Genomic DNA, 26989 nt, shown 5'->3' on the forward strand with positions numbered 1-26989 from the left:
GTCTCATAAGCTAAGTATTGAGACGTTATTGAAGGGTCCCTTGTGCATTTATTGTGGGGAGAATGTGTTATGTCACTGTGCTGTGATTTCCGGCCGGTTCTCTGGTTTTCTCCTGAGAACCGCGCCGAGGGTGCCTGCTCGTCGGCCGCATAAGAAAATTTAGGCCCCGGCTTCGGCTGCGGCCTAGTTTCGTTTTCACTGCCCCTGCATGTCAGTCATGCAGGGGGACAGTGCGGCGCCGCCCACCGGCCGTTCAGCTCAGGGGAGGACACTCCTCTCTGAGGAGATGTTTCCCTCCCCTGTATTTCTCCTTGGCCCTCCGGTTCCCACTCTTGGACTAAACCCCGCCCCCCCCTCCTCACTCCGGCGCCATTTTATCAGCGTTTACACACTGATCGGCGCTGGCTGCTGCAGCTCTGCATCTGTCTGGGGGTCCAAGCTGTGGAATCCGGAGGGCACACAAAACGGTCTGGTAAGCCACAACCTCTGGTTGTGGACTTTCTTGTACACTCTCTGGGGGTCATTCTGAAAGAGTGTGTTCTTTACTGCAGAACCTCCACCTCAGCAGCATGTCTCTCACTAGGAGCAAGGCTTTACTCTATATGCACTGCATGTAAGCTCATACTGCCTGAACCGAGCACATATCCACATTGTGATGCCTGCTCTAACATGGTGGTGCCTCAGCCTGGAGTCTCCCTAGGGGTCCCTCCGGCTGCTCCAGCCCCGGTGGCTGAACCCCCGGCTTGGGTAGCATAGTTTTCTAAAGCTATCTCCATGGGACAGCTGTCCCGGACTCTGCTGACCATGCATCAGCCCCCTCAGGGCGCCTCTGCTGCTCCGACTCGCTCTGCAGAGCTCACAGAGGATTTTTCATCTGTTCCCGGACCCCGTCCTCCTAAACGGAGGGACTCTTCTCCTTCCTCGTCCCACGGCTCTGATTCACGAGCTGAATTGCAGGGCGAGGAGGATGCCTTTACTGTGGGCTCGGACGCTACCTCTATGTACCCCATTGATTTATCTGAAGGGGATGCGGATGTTGGTGACTTATTGCGTCCATTAATTCCGTACTGGACCTCAATCCACCAGTGTCAGAGGAACAAGCCTCTCTGGTAGAAAAACACCAGTTTACCTCACCTAAGAGAGCAAGGAGTATGTTGTTTAACCACTCCAGTTTTCAGGCCACTGTGACCAAGCCCAGGGCCTGTCCTGACAAACGCTTCCCAAAGCGTAGTTCTGATGAACGTTTTCCCTTTCCACCAGAGGTGGTCAAGGAGTGGGCTCATTCACCAAAGGTAGATCCTCCGGTGTCTAGAATCTCATCCCGGACAGTTGTATCTGTGGCCGATGGCACCTCACTTAAGGATCCCACTGACCGCCAGGTTGACCTTCTGGCCAAATCTGTATATGAGGCGGCAGGGGCCTCGTTCTCCCCGTCTTTTGCAGCGGTGTGGGCTCTTAAGGCCGTCTCTGCTTCTCTGGAGGAGATGCATTCCCTCACCAGGGACTCTATGCCCGAAATGGTTGCCTTAACTTCCCAGGCTTCGGCTTTTTCATCCTATGCCATGTCTGCCATTCTGGAGGCTTCTCACCGCACGGCGGTGGCTTCCGCTAATTCCCTCGCGATCCGCAGGATCTTGTGGCTTCGAGAGTGGAAAGCAGACGCTTCTTCCAAGAAGTACCTTGCTGGGCTCCCCTTTGCTGGGTCCCGGCTGTTCGGTGAACAACTGGATGAAATTATTAAGGAAGCTACTGGCGGGAAGAGTACTTCCTTGCCACAAACTAAAACCAGGAAACCTGTCCAGGGCAGGAACCAGTCGAGGTTTCGTTCCTTTCGTTCCTCTAACTGGTCATTCTCTAAGCCCTCAGCCTCGTCCACTAACTCAGCCAAGGATCGAAAACCCAGCTGGCGCACGAAGCCGCGTCCTCAGAAGAGCGGAGGAGCCGCTGCCACTAAGGCAGCCTCCTCTTGACTATCTGGCTGCGCCAGCAACGTCCTTGGTCGGTGGCAGGCTCTCCCACTTTGGCGACGTGTGGTTCCATCACGTCTCCGATCAGTGGGTGCGGGATATAATCTCCCACGGCTACAGGATAGAATTTTCTTCCAGCCCGCCAAACAGATTTTTTCTGTCCACTCCCCCCTGCTCCAAAGCCGCCGCCTTCTCTCAGGCCGTGGCATCCTTGCAGGCTAACGGAGTAATTGTACCGGTTCCCGACCGGGAACGGTTCAGAGGTTTCTACTCAAACCTCTTCCTAGTCCCCAAGGACGGTTCCTTCCGGCCCATCCTGGATCTCAAGCTTCTCAACAAGCATGTTCAGGTGCGGCACTTTCGCATGGAATCTCTGCGATCGGTCATTGCCTCAATGACCCAAGGAGATTTTCTAGCATCCATCGACATCAGAGATGCTTATCTGCATGTGCCAATTGCAGTTTCACACCAGCGTTGGCTACGTTTTGCAATCTGAGAGGATCATTTCCAATTCGTGGCTCTCTCCTTCGGTTTAGCCACGGCCCCTCGTGTATTCACCAAGGTCATGGCAGCAGTGGTTGCGGTTCTGCACCTCCAGGGGTTGGCAGTGATTCCTTACCTGGACTACCTTCTAGTCAAGGCTTCATCCAGTGCAGACTGTCAGCGGAGTGTCTCGCTCACTCTCGCCACGCTTGTTCAATTCGGGTGGCTTGTCAATCTGCCCAAGTCCACTCTGACCCCGACCCAGAAACTTACGTACCTAGGGATGCAATTCGAGACTCTGCTGGCACTTGTGAAGCTGCCCTTAGTCAAACAGCAGTCCCTTCATCTGGCGGTGCGCTCTCTGTTGAAGCCCCGCCGTCATTCCATCAGGCACCTCATGCAGGTGCTGGGTCAGATGGTGGCGTCAATGGAAGCGGTTCCCTTTGCCCAGTTCCATCTGCGTCCCCTGCAGCTGGACATTCTCCGCTGTTGGGACAAGCGGACCTCTTCCTTGCACAGGCTAGTGGCTCTGTCGCCACAGACCAGGAGCTCTCTTCAGTGGTGGCTTCGGCCCCTCTCTCTGTCCCAGGGACGCTCCTTCCTGGCCCCGTCCTGGGTGATTCTCACCACGGATGCCAGTCTATCCGGCTGGGGAGCAGTGTTTCTCCACCACCGAGCACAGGGCACTTGGACTCTGTCCGAATCAGCCCTCTCGATCAATGTGCTGGAAATCAGGGCTGTACTTCTAGCTCTCGTAGCCTTTCACCACCTGTTGGCGGGCAAGCACATTCGAGTCCAGTCAGACAACGCGACAGCAGTTGCCTACATCAATCACCAGGGCGGGACTCGCAGCCGCCTAGCAATGTTGGAAGTTCAACGTATCCTTCAGTGGACGGAGGACTCCAAGTCCACCATATCCGCAGTCCACATCCCAGGCGTAGAAAACTGGGAGGCAGATTATCTCAGCCATCAGACTGTGGACAGCGGCGAGTGGGCCCTGCATCCGGCAGTGTTCCGGTCAATCTGCCGCAAGTGGGGCACTCCGGAAGTGGATCTAATGGCATCCCGGCACAACAACAAGGTCCCGGTTTACGTGGCTCGCTCCCACGATCCTCAGGCCTTGGCGGCGGACGCGCTGGTTCAGGATTGGTCCCAGTTCCGTCTGGCCTACGTGTTTCCCCCTCTAGCTCTCTTGCCCAGAGTCCTGCGCAAGATCAGAATGGAGGGCTGTCGGGTCATAATCATTGCTCCAGACTGGCCCAGGTGAGCTTGGTACCCAGACCTGCTCAGTCTGTCCGTAGAGGTGCCGTGGCATCTCCCGGACCGCCCAGACCTTCTCTCACAAGGTCAGTTTTTCCGCCAGAATTCTGCGGCTCTCAGATTGACGGCGTGGCTCTTGAGTCCTGGATCCTGACGGCTTCAGGCATTCCTTCCGAGGTCATCTCCACTATGACTCAGGCTCGGAAGTCTTCCTCGGCCAGGATTTACCACAGGACTTGGAGAATTTTCCTGTCCTGGTGTCGCTCTTCCGGCCATGCTCCTTGGCCGTTTTCCTTGCCGACCATCCTGTCCTTTCTACAGTCCGGTCTGCAGCTAGGACTATCCCTCAATTCCCTCAAGGGACAGGTCTCTGCTCTGTCGGTATTGTTCCAGCGGCGTATCGCCCGACTGGCCCAGGTGCGCACCTTCATGCAGGGCGCATCTCACATCATTCCGCGTTACCGGCGGCCTCTGGATCCCTGGGACCTTAATCTGGTCCTCACAGCCTTACAGAAACCCCCCTTTGAGCCTCTTAGGGAGGTTTCTTTGTTTCGTCTTTCACAGAAAGTGGTCTTTCTGGTGGCCATAACTTCTCTCAGGAGAGTCTCTGATTTGGCTGCGCTCTCTTCGGAGTCACCCTTTTTGGTTTTTCACCAAGACAAGGTGGTTCTCCGTCCGACTTCGGACTTTCTCCCTAAGGTGGTGTCTCCTTTCCACCTTAACCAGGACATTTTATTGCCTTCCCTTTGTCCGGCCCCTGTGCATCGCTTTGAGAAAGCGTTGCATACTTTAGATTTGGTGCGGGCGCTCCGGATCTATGTGTCACGCACTGCTGCTCTTAGGCGGTGCACCTCTCTTTTTGTGCTGACCACAGGTCAGCGCAAGGATCTCTCGGCTTCTAAACCGACCCTAGCTCGTTGGATTAGGTCGGCCATATCCGATGCCTACCAATGTTCTCAGGTGCCTCCCCCGCTGGGGTTTAAGGCGCACTCGACCAGAGCTGTCGGTGCCTCTTGGGCTTTCAGGCACCAGGCTACGGCTCAGCAGGTCTGTCAGGCTGCCACTTGGTCTAGTCTGCACACCTTTTCGAAGCACTACAAAGTGCATGCTCATGCTTCGGCAAATGCGAGCTCGGGCAGACACATCCTTCAGGCGGCTGTCGCCCATTTGTGAAGTTAGGTTTTGCCTACTTCTCAGTTTATTTCCCACCCATGGACTGCTTTGAGACGTCCCATGGTCTGGGTCTCCCATAAGGAACGATGAAGAAAAAGAGAATTTTGTTTACTTACCGTAAATTCTTTTTCTTATAGTTCCGACATGGGAGACCCAGCACCCTCCCTGTTGCCTGTTGGCAGTTCTTGTTCCGTGTGTTTTCACCGGCTGTTGTTGTAGACAGAGGTTCCGGTTATTCCGGGTTTTACTCTCTCTACTTGTGGGTGGATGTCCTCCTTCAGCTTTTGCACTAAACTGGCTAGATGTGGTCATCCAGGGGGTGTATATGCTCGGAGGGAGGAGCTACACTTTTTAGTGTAGTACTTTGTGTGTCCTCCGGAGGCAGAAGCTATACACCCATGGTCTGGGTCTCCCATGTCTGAACTATAAGAAAAAGAATTTACGGTAAGTAAACAAAATTCTCTCTCAAATATAATATATATTATATATGTGTGTATATATATGTGCGTGTGTATATATATATGTGCATGTATGTGTGTGCGTATATTAATTTTTTTTTTTTTTTTATTAGGCAGAGAAAAATAATGTTCGTCTGAAACAGCTGAAGCGCCAGGTGGAAGAAGCAGAAGAGGAGGCTCAACGTGCTAATGCATTGCGCCGTAAATTGCAGCGTGAACTCGAGGATGCTACAGAGACGGCAGACGCAATGAACCGTGAGGTTAACACCCTTAAAAGCAAACTTAGGTACGCGGTCTATAAATGAAACACTTTTGTAGCAATAGTTCTGCTTTCATGTTTTGTATTCATAATGCAGTAGTTTCCTGGAGAAGTTAATTTACAAATGGCGTTTTTCATCCCATTGCCCCTTGTGAACATGAGAAATTTTGAAGTCAACATATTAGTGGGAAACATCTTTTCATTTCAATGTCCCATTGTTAAAATTGTGAAGCATCTGTGGGTTCAAAACATTCATTACACCCGTAGATGAATTTCTTGGTGTAGATTTTGAAGGGGGATTTCTGCTATTCTGGAAACTCTACTCTCCCAGTGTTACACGCCTGCTATTCTAGCCGGATTTGCACTCCTAAAGTCTATTTGTCATGTCCACTTGTTATAATCTCTTCTTTCTCAAAATAGTCACTGTACACTGCTTGTGACTGTGTATGGAGGTGGTTACTTGGGAAGTAGAGAGGGTTTCTGTACTTCATGGCCTCTACAAAGGCGACATGGCATTAGCAATATATTGCTGCAACATTTGCAGTTTAAGGCTGTGTGCCCACGTGTGTTTTTGCTGCATTTTTTTCTTGCAGATTTTAATCAATACTGCAAGGAAAAACTCATCCCCACACAGTCTGAGAATCCTAAAGTGCTGTATACATGTTGCAGATATATATTTTTTTTTTTTTTTTTCCCCCCCTGTGGCTATAATCCACTGCAGTGCTCGAGCTTGATGTCTACAGTGGATTAGATCTGTCAGTGCTGCACCATCGCCTCCTACACCATGCATAGAGCATGGTCTGTGAGGCGATCCATATCTCAGTATTCCAGGGTCATCATGGTGACTACCCAGGGTCGCCATGGCAACGCTCGGATCCCTGTGATCGCATTACAGGGACTCTGTCGCCAGGGAGAGAGGTAAGTGATCCCTCTCCCTGCCTCCTGAATGCTGCAATCAATTGATCACTGTGATCCATGTAACATCCGTGTGACACGCACCAGGGGGAACACCTGTTTCGCTCATGAATATTCACTCAACTGACCGTATACCTGGAAGCAATAGCAGCGCCAGAGACAGGTAAGTATACAGTGCATGCTCTCCGTGTCTTTTCCGGATAGCACACGGAGAACATAAACAAGGACAAATATGCTGACCTGTCGCACACGTGCGTTAAATGTACGGACATGTGACAGAGGCCTAAGTAAACTGGGTGGGAAAGAAAACTGAACTTCTGTGCAAAATAAAAGGAAAACCTTTTTTTAAAAAAACTTGGTTTATATGAGCGGCATGATGTAGGCGATACTCTATACAGCTCTGCTGCAAGCGTGATCCAAGAGTCCTGCATGGTGATCCGATCTTGCGATTGGATCACAGCTGTGGAGGAGAGGGAAGGATTATCTCTCAATCTCCTCCATTGGCAGCCTGTGCGTATGTAATTAAGTGAGGTTCACCACTTATAAACTATAGTAGCGGTGGTGCTCAATGCTTGTGAAATAACCATTTGGAAAGAGAAAAGACAAAGCATAGGAGTGCACCACCTACAATCACAATTAATTTTGATACAAAACACATGCCTTAAAAACACATCACTAAATGCCGAAGATGTTGAGCATGACCCAACAGCAGATGACAAGTAACCCCATTAGTAGTGCAGTGCTATAAGGGATACTGTACTCCGACCTCCATTATTATCAAAAAATATAGAATAAATGTTGGACACCATGGGAAGAATATATATACTCCACAAATAAATATAATACACTGGATATATAAACACAGACCCTCCAAGAGCCTGACTAAATAAGCAGACCATTAAATGAATTCAGACCTGCTGGTTGTGCTCTGTACAGGAAGGGAAATTAATCCACTGTAAATAGGTGTGAAGCACACTTGTGCCCTGGGATCCACCTGGATATGGGAGATCCAAAAAGTGGCCTAGAAATCAGCAATGCTTGGGACCCAAGTAGCTAGATTATAGATGGGGCACTGAGGCATAATCATCCTCCGACAATCGGGGAGAGTCACACAGCTGAGCGCTTTGTGCTTACTATATATACAATCTCATGATTGTGTGTATGTATGTGTATGTATGTATGTGAGTGTGTATAAAACCCCTCCCAACCTCTCCAGTGTTTTTCCTGTCCCTGTACGGGACGGACGTAGGAACTTACCGGGATGTACGGGGTCCAGGTGGATCGGGGGGGTGCTCCGCTCTCTCTCCTTCCAGCCTGTCAAAACGCCCCAGGCCGACACCTCGCAGCGCGGGGTCCCTCGGCCGCGCCGGTCGTGCAGGAGCTCCCGGCGCCTGCCGCTTCCCTCCGGCGGGAGGGCTCTCTGCCTCCAGCCACACGATGCTTCCGGGCACGGAGTGGAGAACGCCGGCGCATGCGCAGACACTGCACTTCCGGTTTCCGGGCGGCCGAAAATTTGGCGCAAAATTCAAATCGGGAGTTGGACGGCAGGATGATGACCGGGCACCTTCACTCAGGTAAATAAAACCTGGAAGGGTATTGGGGGAGTACATTGTTTTTCGTTAGGCTCTGCACTCCAGCACTGCCTGTGATGGATGAGAAAGAAAGTTCAGACACTAAAGCCCCTAAGGATGCCCAGGTCTCTGTAAGTGTCAGCCCTTCAGGGTTTCATTGCCCTGTAAGCCAGGAGACTTGTCTGAGCCTTGTTCTTTTTTGCAGGGTGGATGTTCTTCTGTGGGTTCTGGCACCATCCCCAAAAAGAAATGTACCACTAAAGTTAATCGTTGTGCGGTGTGTGATGTTAAACTCCCTGACACCTGTGTTAAGAAGCTCTGCGAGACCTGTATTGCGAAACTGATCTCTGAGGAGCAGACTACCCTCCTGTCGGACATGAGGTCCATGATACGGGAGGAGGTTCAGGCTGTGGTTACAAGCCACGTCCCCCCCCCACCAGAGCCCCCGGCACCTCCTAAACAAAAGCGTCCCCGCCATCTGTTAGAGTCCTCAGAGGAAGATGAGATGTCTAGGAACTCCGACTCCCCAGGGGAAGATGAGGTCCTGGGTCCCTTGCCAGAGGAGGAGCGGCGTTACTTGTTTTCCGCACGCAACACGGATGAGTTACTCCGTGCCGTACGGAGAACTATGATGGTGGAGGATACAGAAAAGCCGCGGACCATACAGGATGAAATGTTTGGGGGACTCCGGTCTCAGCGCCACAGGGTCTTTCCAGTAAATCACAATGTGCGTGCTATGATCCTGGACGAGTGGGAGGAGGCGGAGAAAAGATTGCTTGTTCCCAGGGACTTCAAAGCCAGACTGCCGTTTGAACCCGACGACATCAAAAAATGGGAGGATGTTCCCAAAATTGATGTTCCCGTAGCGAAAGGCGCACGAAAGACGTCAATCCCGTTTGAGGAGTCCTCGGGTCTCCGGGACCCCATGGATAGGAAGGCTGATAACCTTCTTAAAAAAGCTTGGGAGGCTTCTGCAGCCACCATTAAGTCCAACATTGCCGCTACTTCCGTAGCTCGGTCTATGTCCCGTTGGTTGTCGGACCTGGAAACTCAGGTTCGGGATAACGTCCCTAGAGACGCCATCTTGGAATCCCTTCCTCTGCTGAAGCTGGCAACCGGATTCATGGCAGATGCTTCCGCTGAGTCTGTGCGGTTTTCTGTCAGGAATGAGGCCCTTACTAATTCTGCCCGCAGGGCCTTATGGTTGAAAACCTGGTCTGGTAACGGAGCGTTCAAAAATAAGCTGTGCTCCATCCCCTTTTCGGGTGCCCGGGTGTTCGGTCCGGCTCTAGATATTCTAGAAAAAGCTTCCGATAAAAAGGGCGGTTTCCCGGAGGTTAGACCTCCACGTTCCCTTCCCTCCCGGAGGTTTCGTCCCGCTAGGCAGGACTATAAGGGTAGGGGTAAGACGGGCAGGTGGGGTTTCCATAAGGGCGGCCCAGATAGGCAACCCCACTTCGAACCCCGAAGAAAGCAGGATAAATCCTGACGCCATTATCGGGGGGAGGCTCAGCAAGTTTTTGGGCGACTGGCAAAAGATAACGTCCAATCCATGGGTCCTACGAGTGGTGGGGGAGGGTCTACGGATAGAATTTTCGGGGACCCCCCCCAACCAGATTCCTCCTGACGAAACCGCAGTCGCAGTCCCTTGCCAACCGCCTATGGTCGGATGTGGATACCTTACTACACACCGGAGCAGTCCTCCCGGTTCTGATCTCAGAACAGTTCCAGGGCCACTATTCTTCCCTATTCTCTGTTCCCAAGCCCTCCAGAGAATTCCGGACGATCATAAATTTAAAGCCCCTCAATCGGTGGGTCCGGTACAAAAGATTCCGGATGGAATCAATCAAATCCACCATCCCTCTTCTCAACACGCATTGTCATGGCCACGGTAGATCTGAAAAACGCATACTACCACATAGCCATTCACCCACACTACCAGAAATGCCTGCGATTTGCGTTGGAGAGGGACGGAGTAATGTATCATTTCCAGTTCCGGTGCCTTCCATTCGGGCTCTCTTCTGCTCCCAGGGTGTTCACGAAGATAATGACGGAAGTTGTAGCGCACCTGGGAAGATCCGACGTGTCCATCGTCCCTTACCTGGACGGCCTTCTGCTGTTGGCGGATTCCCCGGAGGAGCTCTCCCGGTCAATCACCACCACCTTGGCTCTGCTGACGTCCCTTGGCTGGATCATAAACGTTCAGAAGTCCAATCTCAGGGCGGAGACGAGAAAGGTGTTTCTGGGCATTCTTCTGGACTCCGATGCGCGAACATCCTTTTTGCCGTCTCAAAAAAATAGTCGACATCAGGTCGAAAATTCAGAGCTTCGGCCGAAAGAACCAGTGCTCCGTCAGAGAGGCCATTAGCATCCTGGGCATGATGACTTCCTGCATCCAATGTGTTCGCTGGAGTCAGTTTCACTCCAGGCCACTCCAAAAGCTGATCCTGTCATACACTGTAGGGTCCCACTGGTCCCTACATTGCAAGATTTCCCTGACCCCTCAGGTCATTCAAGGTCTCAGATGGTGGATGTGCAAGAAAAATCTTCAATTGGGCGTTCTGTGGGACTGTTCGCCATCCGTCACGCTCACAACCGATGCAAGTCAGACGGGCTGGGGCGCCCATGTGAACTCCCTTTACTTTCAAGGCAGATGGCCCCTGGAGGTGTCGACCCAGTCATCCAATTTCAGGGAGCTACAAGCGGTCTGGCAGGCTCTGCAGGCGGCTCCTCCCTTATTCCACGGTCGTCATGTTCGGGTCCTCTCGGACAATGTTACGACGGTAGCCTTCCTTCGTCATCAAGGGGGCTCTCGCCATCCACCCCTGCAGGCTATGGCATCGCGGATCTTTCAGTGGGCAGAACGCATGGTTCTCTCCATCTCGGCTGTCCATCTCAGGGGCTCGGACAACCATCTCGCAGACTTCCTGAGCAGGCGCACGATCGACCCCTCGGAATGGGAGCTGAAGGACAGTGTCTTTCAGGATCTAGTCAAATGATGGGGAAAACCCCAGGTGGATTTGTTCGCGTCCAGAACCAATGCCAAGCTGAAAATCTTCTTTTCTCTGAATCCCCGGGATGCTCCTGCTGCGATCGACACCATGGTCCGTGGGACTGGTGTACGCCTTTCCACCCCTGCCGTTGCTCCCCAGAGTACTCCGGAAGATTCAACAGGACGGCACCCATGTGATTCTCATAGCCCCGTTTTGGCCCAAACGGAGCTTGTTCTCTTTTTACTCAGAAACCTGTCAGTTTCAGATCCGGTCCTCCTTCCCCTGACAGGCGATCTCCTCAGCCAGGGTCCAGTGCTTCACCCGGACCTGGATCACCTTCAGCTGTCGGCCTGGATCTTGAAGGGAGGTTCCTGAGACGAAAAGGCTTGTCGCTTGATGTCATCTCCACACTCCAGGCAAGTCGTAAGCAGATTACCCGGACCATCTACGGGAAGATCTGGAAGAAATTATGCTCTTTTTTTTGGGTGAAGAACCTGCTGACAGTTCTCGGCCTAATATTCCGAAACTCTTTGATTTCCTACAACTGGGATTCCGCAAGGGTCTTACGCCTAGCACTTTGAAGGTCCAAATATCAGCGCTCAGCGTCTTCTTTGACATGCCACTAGCGTCCAATCCCTGGATTGCCAGATTCGTGAAGGGGATTCAGCGCCTTCGCCCTACAATTCGGCCCACAGTGCCTCCCTGAGATATGACCTTGGTGCTCAATGGCCTTTGTGATTCTCCTTTTGAGCCCTTGTCTACCATTTCGATGGAACATTTGTCCTTCAAGACGGTGTTTTTAGTGGCCATCACCACGGCTAAGCGGATTGGTGAATTACAGGCTTTGTCTATCAGGGAGCCGTATCTTCAGGTTTTGGATGACAGAATTGTGCTGAAACTTGATCCGACGTTTCGCCCCAAGGTGGTCTCCTCTGCTAACCTAGAACAGGAAGTAGTTTTGCCATCCTTCTGCCACAACTACACGAACCAAAAGGAACAGCGGCTGCATTCCTTGGATGTGAAGCGAACAGTGCTGAGCTATTTGGAGGCCACCCGGAACTGGAGATTGGACTCCTCCTTATTCCTTAAGTTTAGGGGGAAAAATTGAGGCAAATCGGCATCTAAGGCTGTCCTGTCTCGATGGGTTAGGTCCACAATATCCTCAACCTATCAATTGGCGGGAAAGACCCCGCCTGATCACCTTAGAGCCCACTCCACTAGATCACTATCTACCACTTGGGCAGAAAGGGCAGGGGCTTCGCTAGACCAGATTTGCAAAACTGCCACTTGGTCAGGTCCCAACACTTTTTGTAGACACTACAAGTTGGATATTCTGTCCTCCCACCAGACCTCGTTTGGTAGGAAGGTGCTCCAGGCAGTAGTCCCAACCCCCCCCCCAGGATAAATTAATTTGGTATTCTCCTGTGATGCTGTCATGTGGTCCTGGAAAATAGGAATTACTACCTACCGGTAATGATGTTTCCAGGATCCATCATGACAGCACCCTTATTTCCCTCCCTTTTGTTTCTACTGCGTGTGCATTTACATTGTATGTAGCTCAAGCATGAATAAACGTGTTGTTATACCCATCCTGGTGTGGTACTTGAAAAGCCACTGGAGAGGTTGGGAGGGGGAGGGGTTTTTAACATCTTGTGTTCCTGTCCCTGTGGAGGGCGGAGGAAACAACTCCTGTGGTGCTGTGCAGGTCTGAATTCATTTAATGGTCTGCTTAGGCTGCTTTCATACACCCGGTTTTAGCAGTGCGGCTAAATCCGGCTCTAAAACCTATGCAACGGATGCGGTGACAAAACTGCATCCTTTGCATAACTTTTTTTACATGCGGCCCATCCGGTTTTTGCCGCTTGCGGCAGGCTACTGAGCATGCGCAGTGGAAAAAAACGCATGAAGCGGCCGGATGCGGTGTTTGCCGCAGGACGCCACATGCGGCGTCCATAGGCATGCATTGCAAATAGCGACGCTTTTTTTTTTTTTTGCCGGACCAAAAAAACGTGCCAGGCAACATTCCTTCTAGCCGCCGCATCGGCTAAATCTGCCGCATGCGGCAAAACCTGGACGGAACGCAAGCCCATGCAGCACAATACGGCACTAATGTAAGTCTATGCAAAAAAAACGCAACCGGCGGCAAAAAAAAACGGCTGCGTTTTTTCTGCAAAGTGCCGGATTGTGCCGCACAGGAAGAAACGGATGTGTGAAAGCAGCCTTAGTGAGGTTTTTATTCTGTATTTTTACAATAGAGGTTGAAATATGGTATCCCTTTACAGCATTGCACTACTCCTGTTGGCTCATGTTTAACAGCTTTAGCATTTAGTGATTGTGTTTTTAACACATGTGTGTTTTGTATCAATAAAATTAATAATTGTGATTGTTGGTGGTGTGCTCCTTCTATGCTTTGTCTTTTTCTAAAAGCCTGTGCATATATCACACTACACTTGGATAACATCCGAGATTTCACTTACATCCATAAACTTGTATGGGTGTGAGTGATCCAAAACTCTGACCATCGCAGCATACTGCAATTTTTTTTTTCTCCGTCCGATTATGGCTGAGGAAAAACTTGCACATATGAGCTGCAACATTCTTACATGGAGCAGAATACAATGCCAGATTTTCTCACTGCCAGTGTGACTCTGCCCTACCCCTTAACTACTGATTAGCAGCTTTATATAAATCAGTTGTGGGGGCGATCTTAGACAGCAATTGATTAGCAGGCACAAGATGCCTAGCCCTAAGAGGCATAAAGGCCCAGTCACACACGACTACTTACCAGCGATCCCGAAAATGATGCGACCTGATAGGGATCACTGGTTAGTCGCTGGGAGGTCGCAGGTGAGATGTCACACAGTCAGATCTTACCAGCGATGCAGGAACAATACAGGTCGCAGTAGCGACCTTTATAACGATCTCGGCAGTCACTGTGACCCTGTCACACAGTGTCAAACACAGCGATGTGTCCTGCCCAGCAGGAAATCACCTTTGAAGAAAATGGCCTGGACCATTCGGCAACGATTAGAGATCTCACAGCAGGGGCCTGAACGCTGGTAGATGTCACACATAACGAGATCGCTAACTGGATCACTACTGCGTCACAGAAACCGTGACTCAGCTGCGATCTCGCTAGCGATCTCGTTATGTGTGACGGTACCTTAAGACTCCTAGTTCTGCGATGATCTCCTACTGATATAACGCTATTAACTACATTTTTTATTGCAAAAAAATGATTGTAGTACAGATTTTATTATACATAGTAATATAGCCTTCTTTTTTTACACAGACGTGGCGATGTACCATTTGTTACAAGACGCGTTGGAAGAAAAGGAGTTGATGAAGCATCTGATGACGATTTGGATGCTAAAACAGATTCTGGGGATTTAAAATCTACTGATTAGGGATTTAACCAGCCACATGTTAAAGGGGAAAAATTGCAAAATTGTGTCTTGTATTCTTAAAGCCATAACTTGATCAATAGCAATCATTTCCATGTAATCTGTGACTATTGTCCCAAATTTGGGTTACAGATTATGGGTTGATGATTGGGCACTTTTTATAATAAGGGGCTTCGTTAAATGTGGTGTTCAGTCTCTGAAGAAAAGTCTGCCATCTCTAAGGCTTTGTTCACGTTTGCTTTTTTGGTGTTTTTTTTTTTTTCTCTCCAGACAAAATCTTATCTCCTGGCAGCTAAAGGAAAAAAAGCTGCAGGTAAAACGCCGATTTTTTTTTTTTTTTTTTTTTTTTTTTCCCTGTCCGCTTCCCCTTTACCCGCCCATATCATTTTTCAAGTTCAGCTTTGCTTCCACCTTGCAAGCATGGACAATACAAGGCTTTGTGCCACCAATGCAATAAGTATGTGAAATAATTTGATCAAATTGCTTTTTTTTTTTTTTTTTGAAAAGTGACTTCTGAAAAAAGCTGGATTCATGTATGAACTAAGGTTGAGTTTACAAAAAAAATACACAACAGAAAAAACATGGGGAAGTCTGAGTTAGTAGGGCATTGTTTATATAACACCTTGGCCAGGCATTGTTTACTTAAAAGGACCACTCAAGTGTTTTGTTTGTGGTGTTCTGGGTTTGTTGGGTTTTTTTTTTTTTTTCCACCTGTCTCCAGTTTTATACTTACCCTCCCTCCATTGCCTTCATCTGGTTTCAGTGTTTTCTCCAATCTGTCTCTGGAACTTTGTGACCTACTGGCTGCTCCAGTGTTTGACTTGTGATCCCTGGCACGCTTCAAGAAAGTCTGAGAGCATTGTTCTGCCTCTCATAGACTTGCATAGAGCGCTGTTAATGTAACTTCTGACTGCTAGACAGTCAGTTACAGGCACTGGAGTGGTGCTTTAAAGGAAATCTGTCACTAGGATTTTGTCCCCGCCCCTCCCCCCCCCCATCTGAGAGCAGCATAATGTAGAAGACAGAGAGCCTGATTCCAATGATGTCACTTATTGAGCGCTTTGCTGTCATTTTGATAAAATGTTTTCTCTGCTGCAGATCTCAGTTATTTGACTATAGAGCAGGGTTTTAACGAGCTCCTGCATCTGCTGGACTACTTGTCAGCACGCCAAGTATCTCCTGCTAATTTAACAGTGATTTTATAACAGCTACACTATGCAGCCCAATAAGGGACACATCACTGTAATCGAGGTCTTTTTTTGTTTGATTGGGGTTTTTTTTCCCCCCTTTCATTATGCTGCTCTTAGATGAGGCAGCAGACCCTTTTAGGACAAATGGTAAGACAGTCGCACGGCACTCTGTGAATAAAGTTTATTTGTTGAAAATCAATGCAGCATATTTGTATTAGAAATGGGCCATTTCGGTGCACATGGCCTTTTTCACCGCCTCAGAGGAATGACCTCATTCCTCTGAGGCCGTTAAAAAGGTCATGTGCACCGAAACGGCCCATTTCTAATAGATATGCTGCATTGATTTTCAACAAATAAAAACTTTTATTCACTGAGTGCCCTGATATAGTTTCCTACAATTTGAAGTATTTCTACCAGTGTGCACCTACCATACCTGTTCAATGTGCCTGCCATTTACCTTCCCTATAACACCACATGAAGCTAATTAGCTCTAATTTGTGCTTCGAGTCAAAAGAAACAAACGAACATGTAAGCTCATGAGGATACCAAAACAATATGATGTATACATGAGGATTATCAGACAAATTCTCATCCTGCTGTATCTGCGGCTTCCCAATAAAACGCGGATAAAGCAGATAGCATTTTTGCACCTATTTTCTATGGGTGAAAAAAGCTGAATGAATGGACATGCTGCAGTTTTTTCAATTCAGTAAAGAAAAAAAAGCATGTGCATAAGATTTTTGAAATTGTTTTTTTGCTGGTACTGTAAAAAGCAGCTTTTAATTTGCATAAAAGCCGCAAAAAAAACGTGAACATGGCTTAACTGTCAAATTGAGGGGATACGGTCACGATGCCCATGTATTCATTTTGTAAATTAGTGGTCATGTGACAGCTTGTATATGTGACATCATGCTCAGCATACAGAGGGATCGTGACATTGTGCACACCAAACAGTATGCAGCTGGGTTACTGCAGACTTTTCTTCTTGGAATGGAAAACCCCTTTAACACAATCAGATGGACCAGAACAGTTAATTTCCTCTTTGAAGTTTTCTACACAAAAGAACTTTTGTCTTTGCTGCCGTTTGTTTTAATATGCGGTTTTGCCAAAATACACTGTGTAATTGGAAAGTCAAATAAGGACCAAATAGTTAGTTTGAATCAAATTTTTATATTGCATATCTTTTGTATACATTAAAGTACATAAGGGATACATTGTTATATAAGCATAACTGGAGAAATAGCTGTCCTGTACCACTTATATGAATTAATATACTGTGCACTCCTTATTTTAATGGTCAAACAATTTTCAAATGCTATTTTGCATCACTGCCAGTCAGCAATGCTCATGGTGAATGTATACTGTTCCTTGTTAAGCTGAATATATTCTATAAAAGTTTGCACACTCTTTAGAGGATTGTCAGATTATCCTGTATAATGCAAGTGCCTTTGTACTGCAGTCTGTTTTGTATCTTGAGTTGAGGAATCACAAGTTGGATTTATTTGCTTTTGCTTAAATAAATATGAACAGTACTGCAAGTGGCATCCACTGATTTTCTTCTTCTTCTTTATCTGCTTTGGTGTTTGTTTATATAAGCTAGCCCTTCTACATTTCTGTGGAAATTTGTCAAAAGCTTACAAAGCTAAGCTTGCTAATGCAAGCAATGTTCTTGAGCAAAAAAAAATTAAGAAAAAAAAATACAACTATTTTGTGGTAAGAAGGAAGACAAATTTTAGACAGTTATCCAGATCTTAAACTGAGAAGTTGCAGCTTTCATACTCTGTAACTTTAAGGTTTGCTCACGCACTGTAAAATTTATGGGAAGCAGTTAATAAAAAAAGTAAATTTAAAATCTACTACTGCCTGTTTTTAAAGGGATTGTCCCATTTCAGAAATCCCCAATCAAGGGCGCTTTTTTACAGTATTTGTTTTAAGCCTAGAAGTTGAATCTAACCATAAGGGGCACCTTAGGTTTAGATAGCAGAACATATAAAAAACCCCACCTTTTTTTCCTATTAAAACTTCCCTGTTGGTGTACAGTGAAAGTCATTATCCCTATTTTTAATGCACTGTTCTCTGCAGTGTATTTTATATACACACAGTACTGCTACATGCACATTTACAGACACACAGCTCTGCTATATGTACAGCTATATGTACATCTACTTGTACGCTATATGTTACCACTAGTGTTGGGCGAACCCCCCCAATGTTTGGGATCAGGAGACCCCAGCTTATTTGTAAAGTTCGGCTTGTGAGAACACGAACTTGCGTCCGAACCCCGAACTTGGACTGTACAGTTATGGGATGGGGGGAGGGGGGGCGCTGTAAAATAAAGACTATAGTTAATGATAAACATTGCCATTATACTTCTCCCGTGACACGTCCTGCAGACCCGTTCAGCCACTGTCTACCGGCCGCTTCTGCTTCCAGGTCCGATCATTAACTTCCGGTGGTTATTCACTGCACGTCACTTGTCAGTCTTTGGCTCTTTTCGGCCATGTTTGTTGTGACATCAGGGTTCCATGAATCCATGGCTAAAAATAAATTAATTTAGAAAAATAATTTAAAAAATGACAACGCTCCAGCGGTATTTTTGATTCTCAGCGCAGATAAAGCAGATGGCTATGGGCTGCCACCCCATGTGCCTGGCTCTACCTTGGCTGGCAATCAAAATACAGGGAAGCCCATAAATTTTTTTCTTTTTAATTATTTAAAAAAAATAATTTAAAAAAAAAAATTCACGGGCTCCTGCCGTATTTTGATCGCCAGTCAGGTAAAACCAGGCAGCTAGGGGCTGAGATTTTTCGCAGCCACCCCTGGAAATCATAATGGCACATTGTTTCTAAGCTCCATATCCAGGCGCTTTACCAGTCTCGTCCAGCGGATCTGATGGCGGTGGCACACTGGGTAATAAAGTGGTTAATACCAGCTTTGTATTCTCAGCTGGTACTAAGCCTGAAATTCATGGTGTCACGCCAAATTAGACATAGCCACCATGACTTTCTAGTAAAAAGAAATACACACCGCATAGAAAATTTCTTCGGCGCTCTATTGGGAGACCCAGACGATTGGGTGTATAGCACTGCCTCCGGAGGCCACACAAAGCAATTACACTAAAAAGTGTAAGGCCCCTCCCCTTCTGGCTATACACCCCCAGTGGGATCACTGGCTCACCAGTTTTCTGCTTTGTGCGAAGGAGGTCAGACATCCACGCATAGCTCCACTGTTTGTAGTCAGCAGTAGCTGCTGGCTATATCGGATGGAAGAAAAGAGGGCCCATATGGGGCCCCCAGCATGCTCCCTTCTCACCCGCGGTGGTGCTTGTAAGGTTGAGGTACCTATTGCTGGTACAGAGGCTGGAGCCCACATGCTGTTTTCCTTCCACATCCCCTGGAGGGCTCTGTGGAAGTGGGATCTTGCCGGCCCCCAAGCCCTGGGGCCGGGCTCCATCCACAGACCCAGAGAACCTGCTGGATTTGGAGCGGGAGTGCCGTTCAGGGACAAGGCACACATGCGGTCTGGCTGGGGAAAGGCAGCAGGCTCTGGGAGACCCAGACTAAAGGGATTTCGGCGACCACACACCCGCTCCTAAGCGGGCGGTAAGCTGCACTTTAGTGCTGGCCCCACTTGTGCCTCAGTGTTATATTAGTGTACTTTTTTCTTGGTACCATATATATATATATTTGCACTGTAAGGTCGCTTCTTGGCTGGACACCCTGTACTGCTCTGAGGAGGCAGCAACATGTCATCCGCAAAACGCAAGGGTGCCAAGGCACAGGCTGTGTACACTGTTTGTACTGCATGTGGGGCTGATCTACCGGCAGGCTCCAAAGACTCACATTGTATGCAATGTTCAGTCCCAGTGGCACTTCGTCAGCCAGAGCCTAATGTGGTGGTAGCCCAGGCTGAGACGCCTGTGAACCCTGCCCCGGTGACGGGGACAGACTTTGCAGTTTTTGCTGATAAAATGTCTGTGACTATGGCAAAAATCCTGGAGACCTTGCAGTCCAGGCCAGTTGCTCAGGCCATGGACACTGCTGTGTCTATGCTCTCCGGTCCCCCCCAGTTGGAACTAATCCGTACTTCAGGGGGGTCTCAAGCATCACAGGCTGAAGTCTCTGACTCAGATGACAGTCCCAGGCAGCCTAAGCGAGCTCGCTGGGAAAGACCCTCCACGTCTTCACACTGTTCAGGGTCTCAGCGACAAGAGTCTCTCTGTGATGAGACTGAGGACGGTGACCAGGATTCTAATCCTGAGGCCCCTCTCAATCTGGATGCCCCTGATGGTGACGCCATGGTTAATGACCTTATATCGGCAATTAATAGGCTGTTGGATATTTCTCCCCCAGCCCCTTCTGCAGAGGAGGCAGCTGCACAGCAGGAGAAGTTCCATTTCCTATATCCCAAGCGTAAATTAAGTGCTTTTTTGGACCACTCTGATTTCAGAGAATCGATCCAGAAACACGACGCTCATCCAGACAAGCGTTTCTCTAAACGTTCTAAGGATACCCGTTATCCTTTTCCCTCTGAGGTGGCCAAACGCTGGACCCAGTGTCCAAAGGTGGATCCCCCAATTTCCAAGCTTGCGGCTAGATCCATAGTCGCAGTAGAGGATGGCGCTTCACTTAAAGATGCCAACGACAGACAGATGGACCTTTGGTTGAAATCTGTCTATGAATCTATCGGCGCGTCGTTTGCTCCAGCATTCGCGGCCGTGTGGGCACTCCAAGCTATTTCAGCTGGTTTAGCACAGGTGGATGCTTTCATACATCCAGCAGTGCCGCAAGTGGCGTCCCTAACTTCGCAAATGTCTGCGTTTGCGACCTATGCTATCAATGCTGTCCTAGAATCTACGAGCCGTACCGCTATGGCGTCCGCCAATTCTGTGGTTTTGCGCAGAGCCTTGTGGTTAAAGGACTGGAAAGCAGATGCTGGTTCCAAAAAATGCTTAACCAGCTTGCCATTATCTAGAGACAGACTGTTTGGTGAGCCATTGGCTGAAATCATAAAACAGTCCAAGGGTAAGGACTCTTCCTTACCACAGCCCAGAGCAAGTAAACCTCAACAGAAAAAGTGGCAGTCGAGGTTTCGGTCCTTTCGAGGCTCGGGCAAGGCCCAATTCTCCTCGTCCAAAAGGACTCAGAAAGAACAAGGGAGCTCAGATTCCTGGCGGGCTCACTCACGCCCCAGGAAAGCAAATGGAGGAACCGCTTCCAAAGCGGCTACCTCATGACTTTCGGCCTCCTCCCTCCGCATCCTCGGTCGGTGGCAGGCTCTCCCGCTTTTGCGACATTTGGCTGTCACAGGTCAAAGACCGGTGGGTAACAGACATTCTGTCTCGCGGGTACAGAATCGAGTCCACTTCGGTTCTTCAGAACCTCCCCACACCCCAACCGAGCAGATGCCCTGCTGCAGGCGGTGGACTCTCTAAGAGCAGAAGGAGTCGTGATCCCTGTCCCCCCTCTCGAACGGGGGCGAGGATTTTACTCCAATCTCTTTGTGGTTCCAAAAAAGGACGGCTCCTTCCGTCCTGTTCTGGACCTAAAACTGCTCAACAAGCATGTGAACGCCAGGCGGTTCCGGATGGAATCCCTCCGCTCAGTCATTGCCTCTATGTCTCAAGGAGATTTCCTAGCATCAATAGACATCAAAGATGCTTATCTCCACGTGCCGATTGCTACAGAGCACCAATGCTTTCTACGCTTCGTGATAGGAGACGACCATCTTCAGTTCGTAGCTCTGCCATTTGGTCTGGCGACAGCCCCTCGGGTGTTCACCAAGATCATGGCGGCAGTGGTAGCAGTCTTGCACTCTCACGGACACTCTGTGATCCCTTACTTGGACGATCTACTGGTCAAGGCACCCTCTCAAGAGGCATGCCGACTCAGCCTGAATGTTGCACTGGAGACTCTCCAGGCGTTCGGGTGGATCATCAACTTCCCAAAGTCAAATCTGTCACCGACCCAATCACTAACGTATCTTGGCATGGAGTTTCATACTCGCTCAGCGATAGTGAAGCTTCCGCTGGACAAGCAGCGGTCTCTACAGACTGGGGTGCAGGCTCTCCTTCAAAGTCAGCCGCACTCCTTAAGACGCCTCATGCACTTCCTCGGGAAGATGGTGGCGGCAATAGAGGCGGTTCCGTTTGCGCAGTTTCATCTGCGTCCACTTCAATGGGACATTCTCCGCCAATGGGACGGGAAGTCAACATCCCTGGACAGGAAGGTCTCCCTTTCCCAGACGGCCAAAGACTCTCTGCAGTGGTGGCTTCTTCCCACCTCATTATCACAGGGAAGATCCTTCCTACCACCGTCTTGGGCGGTGGTCACGACAGATGCGAGTCTGTCAGGGTGGGGAGCAGTCTTTCTCCACCACAGGGCTCAGGGTACGTGGTCTCAGCAGGAGTCCACCCTTCAGATCAATGTTCTGGAAATCAGAGCAGTGTATCTTGCCCTACTAGCCTTCCAGCAGTGGCTGGAAGGAAGGCAGATCCGAATTCAGTCGGACAACTCCACAGCGGTGGCATACATCAACCACCAAGGGGGGACACGCAGTCGGCAAGCCTTCCAGGAAGTCCGGCGGATTCTGATGTGGGTGGAAGCCACAGCCTCCACCATATCCGTGGTTCACATCCCCGGCGTAGAAAACTGGGAAGCAGACTTCCTCAGTCGCCAGGGCATGGACGCAGGGGAATGGTCCCTTCACCCAGACGTGTTTCAGGAAATCTGTCGCCGCTGGGGGGTGCCGGACGTCGACCTAATGGCGTCACGGCACAACAACAAGGTCCCGACCTTCATGGCACGGTCTCGCGATCAAAGAGCGCTGGCGGCAGACGCCCTAGTGCAAGATTGGTCGCAGTTCCGGCTCCCTTATGTGTTTCCACCTCTGGCACTCCTGCCCAGAGTGCTACGCAAGATCAGATCCGATTGCAGCCGCGTCATACTTGTCGCCCCAGACTGGCCGAGGAGGGCGTGGTATCCGGATCTGTGGCAGCTCACGGTCGGCCAACCGTGGGCACTCCCAGACCGACCAGACTTACTGTCCCAAGGGCCGTTTTTCCGTCGGAATTCTGCGGCCCTGAACCTGACTGTGTGGCCATTGAGTCCTGGATCCTAACGTCTTCAGGATTGTCCCAAGGGGTCGTTGCCACCATGAGACAGGCTAGGAAGCCCACGTCTGCTAAGATCTACCACAGAACGTGGAGGATATTTTTATCCTGGTGCTCTGCTCAGGGAGTGTCTCCCTGGCCATTTGCATTGCCTACCTTTCTTTCTTTCCTGCAATCTGGGTTAGAAAAAGGTTTGTCGCTCCGCTCCCTTAAAGGTCAGGTCTCGGCGCTATCCGTCTTTTTTCAGAGGCGTTTGGCACGCCTTCCTAAGATGCGCACGTTCCTACAGGGGGTTTGCCATATCGTACCCCCGTACAAGCGGCCGTTAGATCCATGGGATCTGAACAGGGTACTAGTTGCCCTCCAGAAGCCGCCCTTCGAGCCTCTGAAGGAGGTTTCACTTTCTAGACTATCACAGAAAGTGGTTTTTCTGGTAGCGATCACATCTCTTCGGAGAGTGTCTGAGCTGGCAGCACTATCATCCAAGGCTCCCTTCCTGGTCTTCCACCAGGACAAGGTTGTGCTGCGTCCTATTCAGGAGTTTCTCCCGAAGGTGGTATCCTCTTTTCATCTTAATCAGGATATCTCTTTGCCTTCGTTTTGTCCTCATGCAGTTCATCGGTATGAGAAGGATTTACATTTGTTAGATCTGGTGAGAGCACTCAGAATCTACATTTCCCGCACGGCGCCCTTGCGCCGTTCGGATGCACTCTTTGTCCTTGTCGCTGGTAAGCGCAAAGGGTCGCAGGCTTCTAAAGCCACCCTGGCTCGATGGATCAAAGGAGCAATTCTTGAAGCCTACCGTTCTGCTGGGCTTCCGGTTCCATCAGGGCTGAAGGCCCATTCTACCAGAGCCGTGGGTGCATCCTGGGCATTACGACACCAGGCTACGGCTCAACAGGTGTGCCAGGCAGCTACCTGGTCGAGTCTGCACACTTTCACCAAACATTATCAGGTGCATACCTATGCTTCGGCGGACGCCAGCCTAGGTAGAAGAGTCCTGCAGGCGGCAGTTGCCTCCCCGTAGGGGAGGGCTGTCTTGCAGCTCTAACATGAGGTATTTCTTTACCCACCCAGGGACAGCTTTTGGACGTCCCAATCGTCTGGGTCTCCCAATAGAGCGCCGAAGAAGGGAATTTTGTTACTTACCGTAAATTCCTTTTCTTCTAGCTCTTATTGGGAGACCCAGCACCCGCCCTGTTGTCCTTCGGGATTGTTGGTTTGTTTGCGGGTACACATGTTGTTCATGTTGAACGGTTTTCAGTTCTCCGATGTTACTCGGAGAGAATTTGTTTAAACCAGTTATTGGCTTTCCTCCTTCTTGCTTTTGCACTAAAACTGGTGAGCCAGTGATCCCACTGGGGGTGTATAGCCAGAAGGGGAGGGGCCTTACACTTTTTAGTGTAATTGCTTTGTGTGGCCTCCGGAGGCAGTGCTATACACCCAATCGTCTGGGTCTCCCAATAAGAGCTAGAAGAAAAGGAATTTACGGTAAGTAACAAAATTCCCTTCTTTGTTTATTAGAAATAAAACAAAAAAAGAGACTTCTGACTCCACTTGTGTATGACTCGTGCAGTCTCGCATCGGTATCACCCGGCTGGGGCTGACACACTCCTTACAGGAGCGCCTCAGCTGTATGGAAATACATGCAGCCTACCCACTCCTGTCAGGGGAGAGTACGCCGTGCTGGGTGATACCGATGCAAGACTCTCATAGTGACAGTCAAAGTTCAATAGAGTCCATGGCAGCCATGGACTCAAGTGAACCCTGAGATCACAGCGAACCCTGTCAAAAACAGCCGAAGACTGCCGAGTGACGACCCGGCAGTGAATACCACCGAACGTTAATGATCGGAAGCAGAAGCGGGCCAATAGATGCACCAATTCTGGTGCTGGACCCGGCTCTTCCCGTTGCTGTGGTGCGGTGGCAAACTGGGTAATATTTGTGCAGTTGATGCCAGCTCCAGCTGGCATCAAGCCCTGGTATTAGTAATGGGTGGCATCTAGCAGACACCCCCATTATTAATCTAATAGTTGAAAGGAAAATGTTTGTTTGAACAAAAAGCCCTGACTCCAGCCCTTGTTAACCAATTTTCTTTTCTATATTATTCTTATTTTTTTTAAATACAAAAGGTTTACTGTAATCCCTTGAGGTCCCACGATGTTGCGCAAAAGCGAACCTGAAAAGAGACACAGAATATGATTCAATAAATAAAGACGAGACACACTTTTCCAATAGATTCCCCTGTCAAAGGCCTAATCCTGGTCTGCCATAATCCAATTGGCAATCCCATACTGCTGGCACATTCAATGGAGAACCTAACGTTCCCCATTAAAGGGAAGGTGTCGCGGATTTTTATAATCCAAACAATGATTACTTGTAAGATAACATGAAGTTATAATGTTATCTTGCAATAAATAAAGATGTCTTTCAGTTTTTATAATCTTTGAAAGTTGGCAATGGAGGCTGCCATGTCACATTCTAAGTTCTAGCACGACAGTGCAGCCTCAATTTACAGCACCTCATGGACATAGGGAATAGTAGTCGGATCCCGACCCCTTTAGTTCTGTTACTACTCAAATGGTAACGCCTATGTGGGCTGCCCAATTCCCAGCCGTGGGTGGGTTCAGCCGCCATTTTTCCATAGCCCTTGATTTTGGCTGGGCTGTATTTTTTCCCCCTACCGCCAGGATCTGAAGGAACCAGCTTCTGTCCTAACAGCTCCGCCTCCTAGAACAGAACCAGCCTTACCGACAGCTGAAGATTAGCGTTGATCCGTTGAGGGGCGGTGTGCAGCGGTGGAGGGGCGGTGTGCAGCGGTGGAGGACCGGAGCTGACCTGTGGAGTAGCGTTGAATGGTGGAGAAGCAGCGTGCAGCGGTGGCGGACCGGTACTGATCTGTGGAGCAGTGTGCAGCGGTGGAGGAGCAGCATTCATCTGTGGAGGAGCGGCGGCGTGCAGCAGTGGAGAAACGGCGCTGATCGGTGGAGGAGCAGCGGTGAAGGAGCGGCGCTAATCGGTGGAGCGGCGGCGCTGATCGGTGGAGAAACGGCGCTGATCGGTGGAGGAGCAGCGGTGAAGGAGCGGCGCTAATCGGTGGAGCGGCAGCGCTGATCGGTGGAGCGGCGTCCAGCGGTGTAGGAGCGGCGCTGATCGGTGGCGTGCATCTGAAGATAATAAACCACAGGAGAGTGACGGTGACAGATAACACACATATACATACTGTTACACATATACACAGACAGATCAGAGCCCCCACATATATACAGACTGGGGTTAGAGCCTGCTAAGTCTGTATATATGTCGGGGCTCTGATCTGTCTGTGTATATGTGTAACAGTATGTATATGTGTGTTATCTGTCACCGTCACTCTCCTGTGGTTTATTATCTTCAGATGCACGCCACCGATCAGCGCCGCTCCTACACCGCTGGACGCCGCCGCTCCACCGATCAGTCTGTGTGTGTGTGTGTGTGTGTGTGTGTGTGTGTGTGTGTGTGTGTGTGTGTGTGTGTGTGTGTGTGTGTGTGTATGTATGGTATATATATACATACATACATACATACATACATACATACATACATACATACATACATACATACTGACTGTGGTTAGAGCCCCTTCCCCATATATATAAATACAATATAATATATAGGGAAGGGGCTCTAACCACTAATATATATATATATATATATATATATATATATATTAGAAGGTGGCCCGATTCTACGCATAGGGTATTCTAGAATTTACGTATTGTGTAGTTCATGTATGATTTCTTCGGCGCTCCATTGGGAGACCCAGACGATTGGGTGTATAGCACTGCCTCCGGAGGCCACACAAAGCATTACACTAAAAAGTGTAAGGCCCCTCCCCTTCTGGCTATACACCCCCAGTGGGATCACTGGCTCACCAGTTTTCTGCTTTGTGCGAAGGAGGTCAGACATCCACGCATAGCTCCACTGTTTAGTCAGCAGTAGCTGCTGACTATGTCGGATGGAAGAAAAGAGGGCCCATATGGGGCCCCCAGCATGCTCCCTTCTTACCCCACTTGTGGTTTGTAAGGTTGAGGTACCCATTGCGGGTACAGAGGCTGGAGCCCACATGCTGTTTTCCTTCCCCATCCCCCTGAGGGGCTCTGAGGAAGTGGGATCTTACCGGCCCCCAAGCCCTGAGGCCGGGCTCCATCCACAGACCCAGTGAACCT

At 49.4% G+C, this 26989-nt stretch overlaps 1 protein-coding gene across 1 annotated transcript in view; it reads left to right on the forward strand.

The window, feature by feature from the left end:
- MYH9 (myosin heavy chain 9) overlaps positions 1–15932 on the forward strand; it is a 329257-nt gene extending 313325 nt beyond the window's left edge. The window contains exons 40-41 of the mRNA XM_075321969.1: positions 5455–5627; positions 14372–15932. Of these exons, the coding sequence (XP_075178084.1) occupies positions 5455–5627; positions 14372–14486 (288 nt within the window). The 3' untranslated portion in view covers positions 14487–15932. The remainder of the gene's footprint in view (positions 1–5454; positions 5628–14371) is intronic.
- The last annotated feature ends 11057 nt before the right edge of the window (positions 15933–26989 follow it).

The sequence above is a fragment of the Anomaloglossus baeobatrachus genome, chromosome 8, assembly GCF_048569485.1.
Source record: "Anomaloglossus baeobatrachus isolate aAnoBae1 chromosome 8, aAnoBae1.hap1, whole genome shotgun sequence".
Classification (NCBI taxonomy): domain Eukaryota; kingdom Metazoa; phylum Chordata; class Amphibia; order Anura; family Aromobatidae; genus Anomaloglossus; species Anomaloglossus baeobatrachus.